This window comes from Marmota flaviventris, chromosome 1, assembly GCF_047511675.1.
Source record: "Marmota flaviventris isolate mMarFla1 chromosome 1, mMarFla1.hap1, whole genome shotgun sequence".
Taxonomy (NCBI): domain Eukaryota; kingdom Metazoa; phylum Chordata; class Mammalia; order Rodentia; family Sciuridae; genus Marmota; species Marmota flaviventris.
In genome coordinates, this window is record NC_092498.1 from 218659827 (window position 1) to 218675893 (window position 16067).

At 64.8% G+C, this 16067-nt stretch overlaps 3 protein-coding genes across 4 annotated transcripts; all 3 read left to right on the top strand.

Annotated features, from left to right (window-relative positions):
* Positions 1–1028: 1028 nt before the first annotated feature.
* Positions 1029–8259, top strand: Dohh (deoxyhypusine hydroxylase). The gene is made up of 5 exons (XM_027952601.3): positions 1029–1384; positions 4994–5335; positions 5542–5618; positions 6997–7237; positions 7624–8259. The coding sequence occupies exons 2-5, from the start codon at positions 5062–5064 to the stop codon at positions 7932–7934; spliced, it is 903 nt and encodes a 300-aa protein (XP_027808402.2). The 5' UTR covers positions 1029–1384; positions 4994–5061; the 3' UTR covers positions 7935–8259.
* A 2975-nt stretch (positions 8260–11234) lies between these two features.
* On the top strand, positions 11235–12045 carry Smim44 (small integral membrane protein 44). Its single transcript, XM_071610502.1, has 2 exons — positions 11235–11436; positions 11612–12045. The coding sequence occupies exons 1-2, from the start codon at positions 11235–11237 to the stop codon at positions 11836–11838; spliced, it is 429 nt and encodes a 142-aa protein (XP_071466603.1). The 3' UTR covers positions 11839–12045.
* A 411-nt stretch (positions 12046–12456) lies between these two features.
* Smim24 (small integral membrane protein 24) lies at positions 12457–15802 on the top strand. Of its 2 annotated transcripts, XM_027952604.2 has the most exons (5): positions 12457–12525; positions 13208–13304; positions 13788–13899; positions 14158–14220; positions 15390–15802. In XM_027952604.2, the coding sequence occupies exons 2-5, from the start codon at positions 13241–13243 to the stop codon at positions 15508–15510; spliced, it is 360 nt and encodes a 119-aa protein (XP_027808405.2). In that variant the 5' UTR covers positions 12457–12525; positions 13208–13240; the 3' UTR covers positions 15511–15802. The 2 variants fall into 2 exon arrangements, with proteins under 2 accessions (XP_027808405.2, XP_027808404.2); XM_027952603.2 differs by lacking the exon at positions 12457–12525 and having other exon boundaries at positions 13034–13304.
* The last annotated feature ends 265 nt before the right edge of the window (positions 15803–16067 follow it).

A 16067-nucleotide genomic window follows, 5' to 3' on the forward strand; every position in this document is an offset into this window, starting at 1 on the left:
AAAAAAATAAAGATATCGTGTCCATCTACAACTAAAGTAAATCTAAATATATATAATCATATATAAATATAATATTTTACATATAGATAGATAGATAGAAATAAAGCCCGGTGCAGTGGTACAGCTTGTAATCCCAGGTCCTAGGGAGGCAGAGCCAGAGATTTGCAAGTTCAAAGCCAGTCTGGGCCACAGGGCGTGGCATAGTGGTAGAGCACTTGCCTACCCAGTGTGAGGCCCTGGGTTCCATCTCCAGAACTGCAAAAATAAAAATAAAAAAGTGAAAAAATGAGTGACGTGAGCGGATTCCGATAGTTTCGGAGGGAGGGTGGAGATCGGTTAATGGCTGCTGCATCCTTCCAGTTACTCCTGTCAAAGCTGTCCTCATCCTTGACAGGATCCCCGACCCCTGCCGTGCTGGGGGTGAACCTGAACCCAGGACCCTGCACAAGCCGGGCAAGCGCTCCCCCACGGAGCTGCCCCCAGCCTTGCAGGATTCTCTCTCAACTTCCAATCAGATCCCTGGCTCCTCTTCCCGAATGCGAGGGCTGCAGCCTCCTGCTTTCTCGTCGGCCTCCAGCAGCCGTGAAGAGCCCGTCACACCCAAGTCGGGCGCCTGCCGGGACGCCCGGGCTCCCGCCTCACCGTGCAGCCTGGTCTTTCCTCGGACTCTGCCTGGCGGGTCAGCGCTGGGATGCCCGCACTGGGCCCTGGCCGCGCTTCCCCAGCCGCGCCCCGCAGGCGGCGCAGCTTTCTCCTTGGCGGGTGTCGCCACCTGGTCGTGCACATTCGGACCACAGCACTGCGCGGTTTCGGAAGGCGAAGGCGGCAGGCTGGTCCTCGGCGAGCACGAGTTACTAAACCAAGGAATGAATGAACCTCGGGGTCACTTCCTCTTCCCCGTCCCTCCCGCCCTCCGGGGGTTCCAGCCTCCCACCATTGGTCACGCCCCCGAGGCTGGCCGCGCCCCCGAGGCTGGCCACGCCCCCGAGGCGCCGCGCACGCTCCGTCGCCAGCCGGCAAAGCTCCGCGCTGAACGGGCGCGAACCATTTCCACTGGCATCGTAGGGGAGGCCGGAGTGACTACTACAGAGGGAGGGCGGAAGTTGCCCTTCCCTTTCCTTGAGGCATGTCCCTCGGCTGTTCCTGCGGCGTGGGTTTCCATTTTGTCACTGGTGCTGGCTGGAGCTTTGGGTCCTGCTTCCGCGGCGGTCGCTGTTGGCTGGTCCCCCCGCGGCGGCGTTGGCGCCGTCCGGCTTGTCACGTGGCCGGGAACATGGCGGCCTCCAGGGCGCGCTGTGAGCGTCTCGGCTGTTGAAGCCTCCGCGGGAGGTGCGCTCGGGTGCGGCGACTCGGAGCCCGGCCGGCGTGACAGCGGCGGAGCACGGTGCGATCCCGGGTCTGGCGGGCGGGCCCGGGAGGCGCCCCGAGTGCCCTCCGGCAGTCGTGGGCAGGGTGGCTGGAAGGGTCCCGAGTCCCGCGACCTCTTCCACTTGGTTTTTGGGGTCTCATATCTCCGGGGGGCCCTGGGCAGCGTCGGTACTGGGGCATCTATTATGTGGCTCTTGAAACGACGTCTTGGGGTCTCCTAAGGGGTCTGCGGAGCCGGTCGTCCCTTTTTGAGGGGTCTCCGGACACGGCGACCCTTTCGGGGATGGGACATCCGGTCCCGAGCTCTTCGTTGGAGTTGTGGTCCCTGCATCCCTTTATTAGTTTATGTTGTCTGTCTCTGAGACCTCCACCGGGGTGAGTGGACTCCTGGATTCTGCCTGCGTTGGGGACCGATCCCTGACCCCCACATCCAGGAAAAATAGGCCTAAAGTATGAGTTTCAGGGCTCTCCCTCGTCCTGAGCCCAGGTGGATCTTGGGCTCCCTGGGAAGGATTCATTAACTCCTTGTAGCCTATGGAGGGCTCAGTAGTGGCGCGTTTGCCTCCTTAAACAGGGTGGTCAGAGAAGGGCCTCCTCCAGAAGGTAAGGTTTCAAGGGGTCAGGTTTGAAGGAAACCCAAGACTTGCTGAGCTGTTCCAGATGGAGAGACTAAGCTCGGGATGTGTGCCTGGAGCTCCACAACCCCCTCTCTCCTCCCCTCACTTCTCTTAGTAGCAGGAGCCTAAACTTAGACTGCCGACTGCAGTTCAGAAGGCCTGAGTTTCTGTTTTGGGGACAAGTGCTGCTTATCTGTGTATATGGAGGGAGGAGTTGGGTCACAGTGCCTCTAGTGTCTTGCTAGCACAAGCTCCTGCTTTCTGGAGTCTCTGATGCTCCTTCCTCAAGGTGTAATCATCCTTTGATGGCACCTGTCCTAGGCAGCTGTGCCTCCCACATTATGCCCTCTATAGGCACCTCTGCTGACGCCACTGGAAACCACAGAGGGCTACGGCGTGCCACTACCTGCTTGCTGTGTCTGGGAAGTGTCTGCCAGGTTCCTGGAGGGCACAGGAGTCTGTCCTCCCAACCTCCCAACTTGTCATATCATCCTTGTTTACCTCTTGTTTTGCAGCATTGAGGATGGACCCCAGGTTGCTCTACCACTGAGCTACATCACCTGGTCCATTAACTGAGACAGGGTCTTGCTAAGTTGTCCAGGTGGGCCTTGAACTTGTGATCCTCCTGCCTCAGTCTCCTGGATAACTGGGGTTACAGGTGTGGCCATCACAACCAGAGGCAGTGTCATTTCATCTTAATTCACTCATGCAGCAAAGTCTGTATGATTCAGAGCCCTCTGGAGCCATACTGACTTTAAAACTGTCTGCTGCGTTCCTCGAGACAAAACACTCAGGGTCACGCCTGGGGACTGGGCTGTGCAAAATAACCACACAAGAGACAGAGAGACCTTTTTCTTTGGGGTCCTATGAGGCTCCTCTGACCTTAAGCGTCCGTGGAAAGAGAACTGGTTGACTGATAGCTAGGAAGGCCACACCCAAGGGCAGAGCAAGAGAAGGGAACACACAAAGGGCATTTCCAAACAGGGCAAAGGGGTAACATCACAAAGGAACAGGTGAGCATAGCTCCACCTATGGGGCTGCGGGAAGGCATGCCCAGGCACGAAGACACATTCACACATTCTGCGACTTCCAAGATCGGGGCGTCATCGAGGGCTACTTTGATGTGGCCAGATCACTTGGAAGTGACCGACAGAATCTCACCAATCAGGAAAGGAATATGCTGGTCACATGGTGCGGCGGCCTCCCACAACTGTCCCTGCTGAAGTTGGGCGCAGTGCCCACTCCTGTCTACCCAGTTGCTTGGGAGGCTGAGGCAGGAGGATGGCAAGTCCCAGGCCAGCCTGGGCAACTGAGCAAGACCCTGTCTTAGAACAAAATAAAGAGGGCTTGGTGATGTGGCTCCGTGGTAAGCACCGGGGGTCATTGCAGTGCTGAGCCACCACCACCACCACAGCAAAACCCCGGCATCCACGCTGTCCCCAGGCAAGACAGGCTGTTTCCTGACCTGTCGATGGGAACCAGTCTCTGCCCATCCCGTGGGGCCCTGGGAGGGTTAAATAAGCTAATGAACATAAGGGCTTATCAGAGAGCCTGGCGTTTGGCAAGTGCTGCACAAATGCCAGACACTATTCTTGTGTTGTGTTTTGTTTTTTTGGTATCAGAGATTGAACTCAGGGGCCCTCAGCCACTGAGCCGCTGCCTCAGCTCTGTTTTGTGTTTTAGTTAGATACAGGGTCTCACTGAGGTGCTGAGCTGGCTTTGAACTCGCAATCCTCCGTCTCAGCCTCCCAATCTGCCAGGATGACAGGCATGCGCCTCTGTATCTGGCCTATTCTTGCTTTTATTGAGGACCTACTGTGTACACACCCTGGTGCTAAGTGCTGGGAGTACCCTGCTGACCAAGAAAGTCCCAGTCTCTGACTTCAGAGTTCTAGTGAGGGATAAGCTGACCGCCAGCAACTAACCAACATCCAAGGCAATGTTTGAAGAAAGTTGGAGCAGGGAAGAGGCAGAGGACACCCGTGCAGACTGATGAAGGAAGGCTTCATTCGAGATGCAGGGAAGTGAGGGAGAGCTGTGGGGCTGGGAGAGCGCTGCGGGAGTCCTGGCTCCATAGCCAGGTGCCTGGGGTGCCCTCCCACACCTGCTCGGCCTGCGGTGCGGCCCGGTCTCTGAGGGGCTGCAGTGGGATAGGCGGGGGCTCCCTAGCCGCTCCCGTCCGAGGCCCCTTCCATGCGTGGCTGCTGGTGGAAGCTCATTTCCCAGCCGCAGGCCTGATAGCAGCACTTCCTCACAGTGTGGCCGCGGCTGCCCTGGAAACTGCTGTGCCCGTGGTGCTCCGGCCTGTCCGTCTCCTGGGTGCTGTGCTCACACAGGTTGCCCCGTTCAGAGTGAGCAGGGCTGTCAGTGCCACAGCGTGACCACCAGGAGCTGGGGACCATGAGAGCCACCACAAGTCCTAGGGCTGCTGAGTGGAGCCCAGACCCGTGGGGGTCCTAACGGATATAAGGTGGTACAGAGACGGTGGCCTAGAGAGGGAAACTAACTTCTGGAAGGCTGCACAGCAAGTAGGAGGTCAGAACTGAGCTCTCCACCAAGAACCTTGGCTGGTCAGCAACTGAGAAGTTCCCCAGCCAGGTGAGGTGGCTGTGGCTGCCATCCTAGCCACCCAGCAGGCTAAAGCAGGAGGATTGCAAGTTTGAGTCCAGCCTGGGCAACTGAGGCACTGACTCAAAGTAAAAATGGGCCAGGCGCAGTGAGGCACGCCTGTCGTCCCCGCAGCTCGGGAGGCTGAGGCGGGAGGATCTCAGTTCGAAGCCAGCCTCAGCATCGTGGCGAGGCCCTAGGCACCTCAGTGAGACCCGGTCTCTGAATAAGATACAGAATGGGGCTGGGATGTGACTCAGAGTTTGGGGGGGGACTGAGGGTGTGGTTCAGTGGCAGAGTGCTGCCTGGGTTGGATGGACTCTAGTGCCCCCCAGAAGAGCCCCTGCCATGCTGAGGCGAGTGGGCGGGACGCCGCTGACCCTGCTCCCTTCCTGCTGCAGGTTCTGCTCTGTGGGCCTCCAGGCTCAGTCCACGGGGCGCAGAGGACCAGGCCCTTGCTGGAGGCATCATGGTGACGGAGCAAGAGGTCGAGGCCGTCGGGCAGGTGCTGGTGGACCCCAAGCAGCCTCTGCAGGCCCGCTTCCGGGCGCTTTTCACCTTGCGGGGGCTTGGTGGCCCCGGGGCCATCGCCTGGATCAGCCGGGCCTTCGGTGACGACTCCGCCCTGCTCAAGCACGAGCTGGCCTACTGCCTGGGCCAGATGCAGGACTCCCGCGCCATCCCCGTGCTCACGGGCGTGCTGCGCGACACCCGCCAGGAGCCCATGGTGCGCCACGAGGCAGGTGAGGGGCAGGGTGCTTCCCTGCGGGGCCAGCCCAGCTGTCTGGTCAGGGAATCTTATTCCTTTGGGTGTCTTCCCTTTACAACGACATTCAGAGCTGGGTGTGGGGCAAGGCGACCTCAGAGCAGCCTCGGCGACTGAGTGAGGCCCAAGTGGCCGCAGCCGTGTGGCCCTCGCCAGCCAACACCACCCCTGCCTGCTTCTCAGGGGAGGCCCTGGGCGCCATTGGGAACCCGCAGGTCCTGGAGCTCCTGAGGCAGTACTGCAGCGACCCCGTGGTCGAGGTAAGAGCCGGCCCCAGCCCTGTCCGCTCGGGCCCAAGAAGCCGGGCCCAGCGCTTCCCCAGCCCTGGCCTGAGCAGCCTTAGAACCCACCCCTTTCTGGTTGCCACGGTGACCGCTGTCCAAGGGTGCTGCATGCCCGGGTGGGGAGGGCAGCGTCCAGGCCTGAGCCCAGCAGAGCCTGCTCTCGGCCCCGCCCTGGCCCGCAGCCCCTGTGCCTCCTGCCCAGCTCCCGGCTGCTCTGAGACCCTGCCCTCTCTGCCGCCCGGCCCGGCCCGCTGGACCTCAGGGTCTCCCTGCCTTCCCCACGTCTCTTCTCTTTTTGAGACAGTTTCATTGAGGTGACTCACGTGCCATTTAGCTCACCCCTAGAAGTGCACCGAGTGGCCTGCAGTGCATTCAGAGTCGGGCAGCTGCCCTGCTCCTTCCAGAACATTCCCTTCCTCTCAAGGAGGCCCACTCCCATTAGCGACATTTTCCATCCTCCGTGGGTCTGTCCTGTCCTGGCCCCTCCTGTCACTGGCTCACACATCTTGGCCTCCTGTGTCTGCTCACTGAGCACGAGGTCCTGGGTCCGGCCACCCTGCAGCTGTGTCCCCTCGCTCCTGCCCTGGTGGAGTGACGCTCAGCGTGGGCACAGACCTGTTGTTTGTTTTGGGACGTCTTTTTTTCTTTTTTGGTCCTGGGGGTTGAGCCCAGGGGTGCTCTACCCCTGAGCCACATCCCCAGCCTTTTTTATTATTTCTTCATTTTGAGTCGGGCTGCCTCAGTTGCTCAGGGCCTTGCCAGGTAGCTGAGGCTGGCCTTGAACTTGGCGATCCTCCTGCCTCAGCCTCCTGAGCTGCTGGGGTTGCTGGCGTGGCCGCCGCGCCCAGCCAGGCCTGTTACTTGAATCAGTTCGTGAACACAAGGGCGGCCTCCACTTTTTGGCCATCGAGAACCACCCTGCCGCGGGCCTGTGTGCGAGTCTGAGTTCGCTTGGACCTTGGCGTCCTGACTTGCTTCACACGCCCCACTCTTCTCGCGGCAGCCAGAGGAGGGCACATGTGCAACCGCAGCCAGCTGCTGTGTTCTGTGCTCAGAGCGCCCACGCCTCGCTCCCTCCAGGGCAGGACCTAGAGCCCTCACTCCGGCTCCTGGCCGCGCGTGGCCTGCCCTGGCTCCCGTCCTCCAACCAGCAGGGCCGCCGGGGCCTTGGCTCTGGCGCGCTCACCTCCCCAGCTCCTCTCAGCTTCCCCATCCCTTGTCCCTTCCCCTTGCTGTCCTAACCCAGAGGTCCCTGCTGCAAGCCCAGGAGGGTGGGCCGGGGATGTCACGGCCTCTGCATGTCCCCAACATCAGGCCCAGGACTGATGCTGTTTGTGCACCCCTCGCCCTGCAGGTGGCTGAGACGTGCCAGCTGGCCGTGCGCCGCCTGGAGTGGCTGCAGCAGCACCCTGGGCAGTCGACAGTGGCCGGGCCTTACCTCTCCGTGGACCCGGCCCCCCCAGCTGAGGAGCGCGACATGGGGCAGCTGCGGGAGGCACTGCTGGACGAGACCCTGCCGCTGTTCGACCGGTATCGCGCCATGTTCGCCTTGCGCAATGCCGGGGGCCAGGAGGCGGCCCTGGCGCTGGCCGAGGGTGAGGAGGCCCCGGGCCGGGCAGCTGGGAACGGCACACCCCGGGAGCAGAGGTGCCGGCGGACACCCAGCCCTCTCCAGTGGCCACACCTGTCATCCTGGCTCCTCGGGGTGCTGAGGCAGGAGGGTCACGGTCCTGGCCAGCTGGGCAGCTCAGCCGGACCCTGTCCAGAGCAGAGTTAGGGGCTGGGTGCTGCCGTGCCAGGGGCCCCTGGTCCAGCTGGCTCCCCACAGGCTGGTCAGGCACCCGAGCTGCCCCGTCATGGGTGGGCGAGTCCTGGAGACAGAGCCCCTTTGGCCCCACCCTGCCCTGCCCTCTGGGTGCCCCAGCCCCGAGCCCATGGTGTACCCCGTGAGTGACCAAGTGACCGCCCTTCCCGCCTGCAGGCCTGCGCTGCGGCAGCGCCCTCTTCCGCCACGAGGTGGGCTACGTGCTGGGCCAGCTGCAGCACGAGGCGGCCGTGCCCCAGCTGGCCGCCACCCTGGCCCGCCCCACCGAGAGCCCCATGGTGCGCCACGAGTGTGCGGAGGCCCTGGGTGCCATCGCCCGGCCCTCCTGCCTGGCCGCGCTGCATGCCCACGCGGCCGACCCCGAGCGCGTGGTGCGGGAGAGCTGCCTGGTGGCCCTGGACATGTACGAGCAGGAGAGCGGCCCCTTCCAGCAGGACAGCCCGGTGCAGCCGCGCCCACTGCCCTAGCCGCCCAGCCCTGCCCAGCTCTGCCCCCTGCTGACCTGCCACGGCCCCTTGTCCCAACAGGACTGCGGTGTCTGACGTCTCCCCTTGGCCCTGTCCCTGCGGAGCCGCCCCCGACTCCCTCAGTGGGAGCTGTGGGCTCCTGGCCGGAGTGTGGGGAGGGGTCTGGGACAGGGTGTCTTGGGAGGGACCTGGGTGGCTCAGGCTGCACTAGCAGTGGCAGTGGGGTCCAGGGCCCTGACCTCAGCCGTGTGGCGTGGGAGGTGGTCCTAGGTGGGGCGCGGGCTCCTAGGTGCCACCACGTGGAAGAGTAAATCATTTTGGCGCAGCAGTGGCTCCCTGAGTGTGTGGGCGGGCTTCCCGGGAGCACGACTGCCCCAGCACGGCCACCTGCGCCTGTCCAGCTCTTGGGGACTGTCCACCAGCGAGGCTCCCTCCCAGGGCTCTAGAGAAGCAGCCCTGCGGCCTATCCTCCACTCGCCACCTGCTCCCATCAGGGCCACCGGACCCTCCGGGTCCCACCTGGCTCTCCACGTCCTCTGCGTGGCCACTGCCCCGGGTGGCCCGATCACCCAAGAAACAGGTCTGAAGGTGGGACTGGGCCCACAGCTGCCCCTCTGTGCCCCCAAGTCCAAAAGGCTGTTGGCAAAACACACGGGACTCACTTCCTGGGGCCGTTCCCTGTGGCTTCTGCCCTGAGCCCCCATGCTCTTGCCAGCCTCTGCCCGCTCAGGGCCTGGTCCTCCTCAGAGGCTGGCCTGTGGGCTCCCTTGGCCACCCGCCCACCTGCTCCCTGCCCTGCCTGTGGCCTTGGTGCTCCCCAGGACACCACGGCGCCTCCAGACCTGCAGCTTGGGTTGGGTTGTATCCCCAGAAGGTGACTCCAAGTCTGACCCCACACCGGGGAGTGTGACCTCGTCTGGAGGAAGGGTCTTGTGGGTGTTTTCCGGACTCAGGTTTGATCCTCCTAGATCTGGGGCGGGCTGAATCCCGTGCCCCACCCTTCCTGGAGACAGAAAAGGGCCAGGTGCCATGGCCGCACCCACCATCCCAGTTACACTGGAGGCTGAGGCAGGAGGATGGCAAGTTTGAGGCCTGACAACTCGGCAAGAGCCTATCTCAAAAAGCTGTGGGGTGTGGCTTAGAGGAGCACCTGCCCGGGCAGGTGCCAGGCCCTTGTCCAGGCTGCTCGGGCCCAACAGGAGGGTCACTTGTGCCCTCAACTCTCAGGCAGCCTGAAACAGCACCAGAGCAGGAGCGCGCCCAAGACCGCGGGCAGCCGCCTCAGCCCAGGTCTGAGGCGGCTGTGGTCAGGCTGGGCCACAAGCAGGGGCCCAGGCCTCCCTGGGGGCCTCCCCTTGGCCCTACTCCCAAGGCAGCGGCTTCCCCCAGAAGCAGGAGGTCAGGGAGGGCGACACAGCGGCCTGGTTGCTGGGCAGCGTGGAGGATGGGCTGGGGTCCTCCCTCGCCTGCTCACTGCTCAGCCCCCCGCCACGCAGCCAGGCAGGCCCGGCCTCTGCTCCACAGCACAGACCTGGGGAGCCTCGCCACTGCCCTGGCCGTCTCTGCATGCAGCCTCCCCCTGGGGCCCCTCCAGCTCCCCGCCCCTCGGCATTTCGGGTGGCCCTAGCCCTGCCTCCAGCCCGGGTCCCCCAGAGGCCCTGACGTGGGCACCAGGAGCCTAGTCTACAGCGCAGGCCCCCTGAGTCCTAGGCCAGGGAGCTGGGTGCGGCGTGTGCTGGGGGCACAGGGTGAGCCCAGGCCTCACGTGTGCCAGGCAGAGCTCCACCGTTGAGCCACACCTCAGCTTTTTAAAGATTCCCCTTTGAGAGGCTCTTCTGAGTCCCCGGGCTGGCCCCCCGGGGCATGTGACCAACCCATTTCACAGAGGAGCTGCAGAGTCAACAGCTGGGGCGAGGCCCTGGACGGCTGGCCTCTGAACCCAGGCTCCTCGGCCTGCTCTCATGCCTTGTCCTGGCCTGCGCCACCCAAGGCCCACGTTCCTCCCGCGTCCCCCTCAGGAGTGGGGACTGTCATTCCCGTGCTCAGCCTGGGAGCATCAGGGTTGAGTCAATTGTGGTGTCCCCCATCCAGACCGGCCTGGCCACCTGTGCCCTGGTCTGGGCTCCTACCTGGGCTCCCACTTGTCCTCCCCACGACAGCCACCAGAGGGGGCCTGTGAGCACTGAGCCCGGCCCCTTGCTCCTCTCCCACAGCCCCCACCCCCCGGGGGTCAAGGCCCGTAGCCCACAGGACCTGCCCTGCCTCCCCTCCTCCCTCTGCTCCGGCCACACAGGTCCTGGATGTGCCACCAGCTCCCCAGGGCCTTGTGCAGCTGGGCTCTGGTGCCTGGTGCTCCCGGCGGACTCCCTTCCTCCTGAGGTTTCTGCTCCAGGGACCCCTCCTAGGTGAGGCCGGGCCACCCTGCCTCCTGCCTGGAGGTTAAGCCCAGACACTCTACCACTGAACTGGCTCCTGCCCTTTTGAAGTCTGATTTTTTTCTGGGGGGGGATGAGTACCAGGGATCGAGCTCAGGGGCAACGAGCCCACCCCAGCTCTATCTTGAATTTTATTCAGAGACAGGGTCCCACTGAGTTGCTCAGCGCCTCGCTGTTGCTGAGGCTGGCTTTGGCCTTGCGATCCCCCTGCCTCGGCCTCGGGAGCCGCTGGATGACCGTGTGCGCTGGAGCTCCTTCCCTGCCCCACGCCCCTCTGCACCCCCCACCCTCGTGTCGGTGCTCCATCTCCCGGCAGCAGAGAGGACCTCCAGGAGGCGCAGCAGCATCCTGGGACCTAAGGGCGTGGCTGGCCACTGGGTCCGGGGGCCACGCCTGCCATCCAGCTACTTAGGCTGAAGCACGGGAGGGCCAGTTTCAGGCCACCTGTCAATTTAGTGAGACCCTGTCACAAATAAAATCTGAAAGGACTGTGTGTGTGGCTGCGGTCAGCACTTGCCCGCAGAGATGGGGCCCTGGGTTCCAACCCAGACTGCGGAACACGAGGGTGCCCACAATAGGTGCTCACTCAATGTGAAGGAATGAATCACAGGCCAGCTATGAGGAACCCGGGCATCAACCCTGATGCTCCCAGGCTGAGCACGGGGGGGTGTTCTCAGGAGAAGGCCGGCGAGTGCCAGGGCCCTGGGGCAGGGAGGGTGCAGGAACTGCTGAGGCAGAAGCAGCTTGTGTGTGATCACTGCAGACAGATGGAGGCCTGGGGAGCCTCGCAATCCTCTTAGTTCAAAGCTCCTTAATACTTCCGCTGCACGGGTCACCTCCGGGCTCCCTGCTCCAGGTGGCTGCCATGCCGGGGTTGGCGGACAAGGAGGAGACCCAGGACTGGAGCGCTGCCCCCCCGGTGTATGAGGAGTACCGGCCGCCCCCGCTGGACACCATCCGCCTGCCTAGGTACGGGCTATACCTGCTGATAGCCGCGTTCCTGGTGGTGGCTGTGGCCTACGCCATTGTCGGGCACCTCATCAAAGACCTGGCCCACGACTTGGCCGGTGAGCTACCCACTGCAAGGCTGGCCTGGGTCGGGCTGGCCAGGGAGGGGCAGAGCTGGCCGGGTCCCAGGCCTCTGTGCAGGCCCCGTGAGAGCCGGCCAGCTCGGGCCCTCTCTGGGCCAGGACGGGTGGAGGGTTTCGGGCCCGGAGGTCCTCACCGGCGTCCCTGACGCAGACTGGGCATTCGGCCCGAAGTCAGACCAAGAGGAGACGCCTCGCCGGGAGCGGGCCACCAGGGTGGCCGGGGAGGACCTGGAGGAACTGGACCTGGCCTGGCAGGACGAGGAGACCCTCGAGGACGGAGGACAGGGCGTCCCCTTGGAATCCCCCGCCCGGGACCCCCATCATCCCTCCATCATCTTCAGGGACCCCCAGGCCCAAAGCTCCTGGAGGCTGGAGTGAGGGGGGTCCTGGCCCCAGTTCCAGCCCCTCGGACGCTGCGTGGTCGGAACCCGTGGCCCCCAGAGCCTCTCCGCCGACCCCCATCCCTGGGGAGAAGCTCCCTCTCAGCTGGAGGGCTTGGTGGCTGGACACTGGCCATTGCCATCTGCCCTGCTTCCCCAGAGCCTGACCCTGCCCAGCCTCCAGCCAGCCCTGCGCGGTCTGTGAATGGGGAGCAACGAGGCACCCGGACATTAAACCAGCGGTCAGCCCTCTGCCCGTGACTGCTGAGTCAGCCCTGCCCTGCCCCGCGGGCTCCGTCACCCAGCAGGACTCTGCCCGTGTGACAGACCTGTACACCGGGCCAGTGAGACCCGGCCAGCCAGAGCAGAGGGTCTTTTGTGGAGCAGCAGCGAGGTGGCCGTGACCCCCCACACCGTGTCCCCCCCCCCACAGCTCCCTGTCCCCTCTCGGCCCCGGGCCTGGTTGTCGGGGGCTCCTGGTCGCCAGACTGAGGCTTCCTTCACTTCAGAACCTTACACAGGGTGGGGCACACAGCAGGGGCTGAATGTATGCCCGCCTGGCAGCACGGAGTGGCCCATGCTTGTCCTGGGCTGTGTGGCTGAGCTCCAGGACAGCTCTGTTTAGTGACCCGTCGGGCCATAAGTTGTGGTCAGACCTCTGGGACACAGGACTCCTGTGTAGACAGTAGGTGCTCATACGTGTGTGTCACAGGCTTTGGGCAGGCTTTCACGTGCCAGGGCCATGGCTGCTCCCGTGGCTACTGGGGCAGGGTCCTCCTTGGCCTGGGCAGGGCTGACTCCCCAGTGACCTAAGGACCAAGGCCGAGGTCAGAGAGCCTGGAGCCTGAGTCATCTGCGGTCCCTGGTGTCCCCATCCTCAGCCAGTAGAGCAGCCCAACCTGGCGGTGCGTGGTGGGCAGGTGGCCCTGTGGGCTGACCGGCTGCCGCCTGCCGCGTCCTCTGGCTGTGGCTGCGTGGGGCTGCCCTGGCTCTGTACTGAGGGCTGGCAGAATGTTGTGGGTCACCAAGAGAAGGAGAGGGAGGACGTGCCAGTCACCAGCCAGGAGCCGACAGGCGCCTGCCAGCACCCAGGGTGGCTCAGACCCCAGGTGCATCTGAGAGCCCCACCCTGGCCCCAGCACCCCCCACAACTGGGTGCGGGGACAGCTGCAGAGGGGGTGGCCCTGGGCGGATGGCCCTCAGGGCGGGGTGCCGGGGAGGGGCCAGCTCCCCGGTTAATGTCACACCAGGTCCAGAGTCTGCTGGGGGTGCTGGGGGCAGGAGCCAGTCAGGTGCCGAGGGAGGGAAGGAGGGCCCCTGCCAGGCCGGCCTGCCGCGGTCACCCCCAGGGGATCCCTGCTCCGCAGCTCTCAGTCCTGAGTTCTGGCTCGCGCTCAGCCATGAAGACCCTGGGGACGCTGGTCGTACTGGGAGCCTGGCTCTTCTCGCCTGCCCAGGCCCAGGGTAGGCTCCCGGCAGGGTCCTGGGGACGGCGGGTCGTGGTCTGGTTCTCCAGGATGCGAAATGGCGGCCCTGGGAGGGCACCCAGCCCCGCAGCCGCCCCGCCCCCACCCTCTCAGCCGCCTTCAAGCCCCACAGGGCCCCCTCTGTCCCCCACCCCGAGCCTCCCCCTCTCCCAACACCACTCGGTCCCCTCTGAACCCCCTCCTCCCTCTGAAACCCTCCTCCTGGGAACCCCCTCCCCCTTCTGAGCCCCCTCCCCCCTGGATCCCCTCCCTCCTCTGAACCCCCTCCTGCCTGATAAGCCCACCCAGGACCCCCCTCTCAGCCTCTTTTGTGTCCCTCCTCCTCAGAGAGCCCACCCTCCCAGCCCTGCCCCTCTCCATGCCCCAGTCTCGGAGGTCTGTCCCCTCTCCGAGGGCCCCTGAGCACCCCGCCCTCCCCCCCAGCACCCCACCCTCCCCCTGAGCACCTGCTCCCTGGCAGACCCTGAGCGGCGGCTGAAGCCCTGGCTGGTGGGCCTGGCGGCGGTGGTGGGCTTCCTGTTCATCGTCTTCGTGCTCATGCTGGCCAACCGCATCTGGTGCTCCAAGGCCAGGTGGGCCCCAGCCCAGCCCAGAGCCCTGCCCCTTCCCATCTCTAGCCCAGGGTCCCCCAAGGGCTCCCCACCCCCAGCTTCCTGGCCCTCTCTGGTTCCCTCCCCAGGGCAGCTCATGTCCCCAGGTCCCCTCATTTCCCCCTCCTGGGACTGGGGCTTGCCCCAGGACCCGGGCAGCCCACCCTCCCTGCGCCCCGGGGGGCTGGGCTGAGGCTGCCCCCACGGCCCCAGCCTCCCCTCCCTGCCTCCCCTCTGCAGAGCTGAGGACCAGGCGGACACCGTGAGGATGGAGCCCAATGTGTACCAGGACGTGAACCCCAGGTGTGCCCGAGGGCACGTGCAGCGTGGGGTCTCGCGGACCCCACTCCCACCCGTGGCCGCGCCCGCCCAGGCCCTCTGCACGCTGTCCCTGGCTAGGACGCTGTCCCCACTTTCCTCCCTCGGCCTCTGCCCAGGGCTTTGCTCCAAAGGTCCCCCCGGCCGTCCTCCCGGCCTCCCGGCCTCCCTCCGCTCTGCTTCTCTCTTCTCCACACTTAACCGAGGCTGGCACCCTCCTAGCCGTCCCCTGGTGTCACCCAGGTGATGGCTTCCAGAGCTTAGTTCTGCTGTCTCCTGTTGAGCAGGACCACGGGGCGAGGCTACGTGGGTGGCCGTCCTGGACCTCTGCCGCCCACTTCCAGGCCTGCGAGTCCTGCGGGGGCTCGGGGTGCAGCCGGCCCGGGGCTCCGCAGGGCGAGATCCCAGCTGGACCAGGCCTGGGCAGCACAGGGGGTGGGGAGGGAGGAGACCAGCCTGAGAGTCAGCGGCCCAGGACGTGCCCGAGGGAGGAAAGGGGACTCCTGCCCCCAAGATGTGCTGGCAGGGCCAGTCTCCCCTGCCTGCCGACTGGCCTCCCTGTCCTGTCCACTCTGCACCCACCGCACCACCTCTGTGCCCACCCACTGCACCATCTATGAACTGTCCAACCACCTGCTCACATTGTTCACCCACCGTCCTCCACCCAGCCACCCGGCCACTCGGGCGTCGGCCTGCCCTGCCGTCTTGGCCCTCAGCTGTCCAGCAGTCCGCCTCCCGCTGGCCCAGATGTGTCCCTCACTCTCCCGCCTTCCCCCGCCGCCCCTCCCACCCGCTGCTCTGCCCGCACAGCCCTCCTGGCTGTCCACCTGCCCACTAGCCTGTTGATCCAGCTCCCGCCTACGCTGCATGCACCCGTGACCCCTCTCCTTCCTCCTCGCCCACCCTCACCCCCTGCCGCCCCTGCCCGTCACCCCATCCGCCCCGCCAGCCGCCACCTGTTCCCCGTCCACCACCCCTGGCCACTCATCCACAGGGCGGGCAAGTCGTGGCTTCTGGCTTTGGGGAGTGGCACTCGCAGGGCTGCCTGGCCGGGCACCGTGGGGTTCGCTGCTTATCACCCCAAAGCCCTCGCGGGACAGAGTGAGCCTGGGCGGGCAGCTGGTCCTCACTGTCCTGGGCCTTTCCCCCCACAGGGAGGGAGGCGGGAAGAAGAAGGAGAGGAAGAAGGACCAGGAGGGCGGGGAGCACAACCTGGGGCTGGAGCTGGAGGAGACGGCGCTGGACGCGGAGGTGGCCAAGAGGACGGTCCTGTGAGGAGCCTGCGCCCGCAGCCCCGCCATGCCCTGCCCGCCACCCGGATCCAGAGTGCTGTGTCCCCGTGTCCTCAGAGAAGAGGGCTGCCCTGTCCCCCAGGAGGGCTCCCGTAGGACCTGGCCTCATGGTGTCCTGGCCACCTGGGTCCTGCCCGGTGATTCCCACTCCGCAGGGCGCCCTGGCCAGGGAGAGACTTCCAAGTCCCCACAGTCTCATGCGCCACCTGTTCCCACCACTGCCTCATTTCCTTCCCCTCCGCCCGCTGCTGGGCCGGACGTGCCTCCCCAGGGGCCTGGGGCAGGGTCCCAGGTTTCCTCCCAGGCTCCAATAAACCACCTGCAGGACCTTCCAGGGCCTCTCCAGTCTCTCGGCTCCCCGGGGACGCGGCCTCCTGGGGGCAGCCCTGGTGGGTGGGAGGCGCTGTGGCCGGGCCAGGTGCCAGGGCATTAAGCACTCTGTGCCGTCTTGGTATTGCTGCCCTGAGCCCTGGACTTTGAGCCCCACAGCGTCTCCTGGGAAGTCCTCGCTCCCTCCCCACCCTGTGTTGTGGGGCACAT